We start from the raw sequence: 5,000 nt of genomic DNA on the forward strand, positions 1-5,000 counted from the left end.
GTTGGTGTGGTAAAATGACAACTTCATTCTCTATATTATCATATTTCATGAACAAAAAGGGACAAGAGCAGTCAGGAGAAGCAGGGATGATGCAGGATAACGTTGAAAACATCAAGTATTTGTTGAGGGAGAGAAGAGGTCCAGAGATCAGGAGTACTTAAGAGTCTCTGCTGGTCTTACCTTGTGTGCCGTGGCCCACCTTCAAAGGTTGGTGGTGGTCCTAAAGTTCCACACAACAAACTTGTCGTCATTTCAGTGACCTCGCATACATTTTTTCTCCCCCTGATAGTCGATAAAGTCAGTGAGTGGCGTTGCTAGGAAACCAATGCATGCACTTCCTGTTTTGGACGTCGGTGGTGTACCTAATGAGGTGTCCAGTGAGTGAGTGGTTCTTACTCATTGCCGTGATCGGCGGCGGCGGCCTCCTCGGCCACCAGGATGTCGTACTCCTCTGCGGCGTATCTCTCCCAGTCAGACATTTCCTGGCCGTCCGTCTCCACTTCCTGTCGGACAGGACCAGGGAGGTGACATCATCATCATCATCCTAACAAAGGTCCCAAAAGGGGGCGTGGTGACGCGGCGCCCACCTTGATGATGGAGAAGGGGTCCCTCTGCTCGTGGTCCAGGTACTTCTCGATGTTGAAGAAGGTGTCGAAGAAGATGTGTGACATCTTGCACTTCTTCAGGTCACGCAGGGTGATTTGACCTGCAGCATCATCAACGCAGCAGTAAGTACCTCCATCCAGCAGAGGGCGCTGTCTATTTTCTTTCATAATAACATTTTATGTGTATAAATTACCCAATTTTCAAGCCTGATAGCATAATTTATCCACAAAAATACAACTTTAGTGACTTACAAATGTAGTTTTGATATTTCACTTTACTATTTATTTAGTCATGGGAACTTTGTTTATGTATGAAATATTTGTTTACTTTATTCACTGTTGTGTTGCAGCTCCAATACAAACAAATGTGTTACAGAAAAAGGGAAGAAGGGTTGCATGAGTGCTGCTTCTTCCTACTCCTTTTCAAACACGCTGTATGAGAAACTGATGCCTCATACTGTAATTGTACACGAGTTCAAAATAAACACAACCATTTTTTTGCTGTAAAATAATGACATGTTATACAAATTCTGTCTTGCCACTGGTGAGGGCGGTCGCATCTCTCTCCGCTCCCTCCTTCCCTGCTTGCTCTCTTTGTTTTTGTCTTGTTTGAACTATTTTGAAGCCTCTTTTCTTGAGCTGTCCTCAAATCTAAACATCAAAATGAATTTGATCAACTGGACTCTCGACGCAATTGACACAGTCTTTTCGACAAGGAAAAGAGGCTCGGGGGAGCCTGGCTGCCCTGATGGAACCATTGCTGCGGGGTACGTGAGAGATTCCTGGAATACTTGGAGAATCATGTGCCTCTCAGTCCTTTCCATCGAGGACGTGGAAGACATCTACCTATTTGGAGCTGTGATCGCAGGGCATTTGCTGATTGGGCTGGGCATTACTCTGGTGTATCGTCAAATTCGGAAGACGATGGCAGCCACTCAAGGGGCCAACAGGCTGTTCAACGCAATGGAAGGATTGGGTCGTGCTGTGGGATCACAGACTGGAGCGATTGCTGATTTGAATCGCAAGGTAGATTCCATCTTGATGATGTTACAGAAAGAATAAATTGGAATTGTCAGAGCCAGCATATAGAGCAGGAATGTCATTGTTTTGACTGCTCGAAGAAAAAAACAACATCTTAATCTACGATTTGACTCCCTCGAATGGCCTTGAGGAACAGGCTGTTTGAAAACACTCCCCCGAGGACTCCTCAAAGATGGACGCTTTTGACCTTTCCCTTTTCTTCAAAAGCACCTGGGTCGGACTCTTGAACTCTTGGGGCCGGCCTCGGCCCATAAAGACAATCCAACATCTCACCCAAGTTAATTGGGCATACATGCACGCACATACCCTTCCCCAATCAACGCCTTCACCACTGCTTTATTCCTCCGGGGTTGTGGGGGCTGAGCAGCGCTCAACAGCAGCTGCTGGCCTCCAAGGTCCTGTTGGATGACTTTGTTGCGAGTTTGTTGTGATTAAATGTACCTTGTTTATGTGTGCCATGCTATGTGAGGTTTTTTTCCTCGGACTCAGTCTGGACCATTCCTGAGGGTCCAGCCTCAGACTGATATTTTTTTTTACTTCCACCCTCCCCCCAATGTCACCTTTTTCCCACCTTTTTGAGGAGCGCCTAAGTGAGGCTGATCCGTTGGCGGTCCCGTCTTGTCTCCCTGTAACGTATGTCTGCTCTTAGCGGGATTGTGCCGAAAATGTAATTTCAGTTCTTATGTGTCTTGTACATGTAAGAATGGACAATAAAGCTGATTGATTGATTGATTATTTTAAAATGTCTTAATAATCTGACATATTTTGTTAAATTCCAATTTGTTTCTCAAAATTATTCCAACTTTATTATAACAATTTGTCTTCTATATTGTCATGACATGAATAATTGTTGTTAGCTGTGGTAATGCCACTATGATACAACATCTGTATTATAATCCTGGAACAAAGTAAGAGTGAAACTCGTGTGAATAATCACTGAATGGAGAACTGAGGGTGGGATTAAATAAATGATCTTCTTCCCACTCCCTTTCAGGCAAAACTGGACAATCATGCATTACATACTATATATTATTGGTTTTACCCTTTGAAATAGTTTTTATTCATATTTATTTTTATATTGTTTTTATATTTATTTATTTTTTGTTTTTATTCAGTCATTGGTGGAGCATAATATTGTTTTTAACATGGCTGTACAGCACTTTGGAAACATTCTTGTTGTTTAAATGTGCTATATAAATAAAGTGGGTTGGATTACCTTTTGCACTATATTAATTTATATTATTATGTGTTGTCAACTTTGTACTTTTTTATGTCATTGCCTGAAATAAATAAATAAATGGGAAAAAAAATTAAATGAATTACACATTTTGTACTTGCAGGTTCATTCTTTTTTTATTACTTTTTGATGTATATACACACTACCGTTCAAAAGTTTGGGGTCACCCAAACAATTTAGTGGAATAGCCTTCATTTCTAAGAACAAGAATAGACTGTCGAGTTTCAGATGAAAGTTCTCTTTTTCTGGCCATTTTGAGCGTTTAGTTGACCCCACAAATGTGATGCTCCAGAAACTCAATCTGCTCAAAGGAAGGTCAGTTTTGTAGCTTCTGTAACGAGCTAAAGTGTTTTCAGATGTGTGAACATGATTGCACAAGGGTTTTCTAATCATCAATTAGCCTTCTGAGCCAATGAGCAAACACATTGTACCATTAGAACACTGGAGTGATAGTTGCTGGAAATGGGCCTCTATACACCTATGTAGATATTGCACCAAAAAGCAGACATTTGCAGCTAGAATAGTCATTTACCACATTAGCAATGTATAGAGTGTATTTCTTTCAAGTTAAGACTAGTTTAAAGTTATCTTCATTGAAAAGTACAGTGCTTTTCCTTCAAAAATAAGGACATTTCAATGTGACCCCAAACTTTTGAACGGTAGTGTATATTGATAGTTTTTACTTCTTGCTAAAACTTAATTTTTTTAAACAACTTTATACCATTTTTACTTCATGCTATATTTGCTGCTTTATTCTTTTAATACTCTTGACTTTTTGTTGTTAAATCGTAACTATTTTTCTGAAATTGTACAAACTATTCCCATCCAAAATTTCCCCTTCAAATTTTTTTAAAGTAGCTCTGAATTTTTTTTCTTTGAATTCCCACAATTCTCCAAACGCACATTTTTGATTTACAACTCCTAATAGTTTTGTTTCCCCAACTTCAACCTCATGTTCATTTCCGGACTTCCTGTCCTCGTTAGCCAATAAGAGCTCAAACTGAATCCTGCCTAGCAACAAGCGGCAGTGCTACAAAAATGACCATGAAATGTTTTTTTAAGCGTTAGCCCAGGGGTCACCAACCTTTTTGAAACCAAGAGCTACTTCTTGGGTACTGATTAATGCGAAGGGCTACCAGTTTGATACACACTTAAATAAATTGCCAGAAATAGCCAATTTGCTCAATTTACCTTTAACTCTATGTTATTATTAATAATTAATGATATTTACACTTAATTGAACGTTTTAAAAGAGGAGAAAAAACGAAAAAATGACAATTAAATTTTGAAACATAGTTTATCTTCAATTTCGACTCTTTAAAATTCAAAATTCAACCGAAAAAAAGAAGAGAAAAACTAGCTAATTCGAATCTTTTTGAAAAAATTAAAAAAAATAATTTATGGAACAACATTAGTAATTTTTCCTGATTAAGAGTAATTTTAGAATTTTGATGACATGTTTTAAATAGGTTAAAATCCAATCTACACTTTGTTAGAATATATAACAAATTGGACCAAGCTATATTTCTAACAAAGACAAATCATTATTTCTTCTAGATTTTCCAGAACAAAAATTTTAAAAGAAATTCAAAAGACTTTGAAATAAGATTTAAATTTGATTCTACAGATTTTCTAGATTTGCCAGAATAATTTTTTTAAATTTTAATCATAATAAGTTTGAAGAAATATTTCACAAATATTCTTCGTCAAAAAAAACAGAAGCTAAAATGAAGAATTAAATTAAAATGTATTTATTATTCTTTACAATAAAAAAAAAATAAATTACTTGAACATTGATTTAAATTGTCAGGAAAGAAGAGGAAGGGATTTAAAAGGTAAAAAGGTATATGTGCTTAAAAATCCTAAAAACATTTTTTAAGGTTGTATTTTTTCTCTAAAATTGTCTTTCTGAAAGTTATAAGAAGCAAAGTAAAAAAATTAATGAATTTATTTAAACAAGTGAAGACCAAGTCTTTAAATATTTTCTTGGATTTACAGCCCTTTGAGACACTTGTGATTTAGGGCTATATAAATAAACAGATTGATTGATTGATTGATTTTCAAATTCTATTTGAGTTTTGTCTCTCTTAGAATTAAAAATGTCAGGCAAAGCGAGA

At 37.0% G+C, this 5,000-nt stretch overlaps 1 protein-coding gene across 4 annotated transcripts in view; it reads right to left on the reverse strand.

Moving 5' to 3' along the window:
* The window catches only part of ppp2r3b (protein phosphatase 2, regulatory subunit B'', beta), a 104,298-nt gene that overhangs the window by 2,684 nt on the left and 96,614 nt on the right, over nt 1-5,000 (reverse strand). For all 4 annotated transcript variants that reach the window (XM_062061714.1, XM_062061713.1, XM_062061712.1 and 1 more), the window contains 2 exons: nt 588-706; nt 397-503 (listed from right to left, as the gene is read on the reverse strand). In XM_062061714.1, coding sequence (XP_061917698.1) covers nt 397-503; nt 588-706 — 226 coding nt within the window. The remainder of the gene's footprint in view (nt 1-396; nt 504-587; nt 707-5,000) is intronic.

Source organism: Entelurus aequoreus, linkage group LG10 (genome assembly GCF_033978785.1).
Source record: "Entelurus aequoreus isolate RoL-2023_Sb linkage group LG10, RoL_Eaeq_v1.1, whole genome shotgun sequence".
In the NCBI taxonomy this organism is placed as follows: domain Eukaryota; kingdom Metazoa; phylum Chordata; class Actinopteri; order Syngnathiformes; family Syngnathidae; genus Entelurus; species Entelurus aequoreus.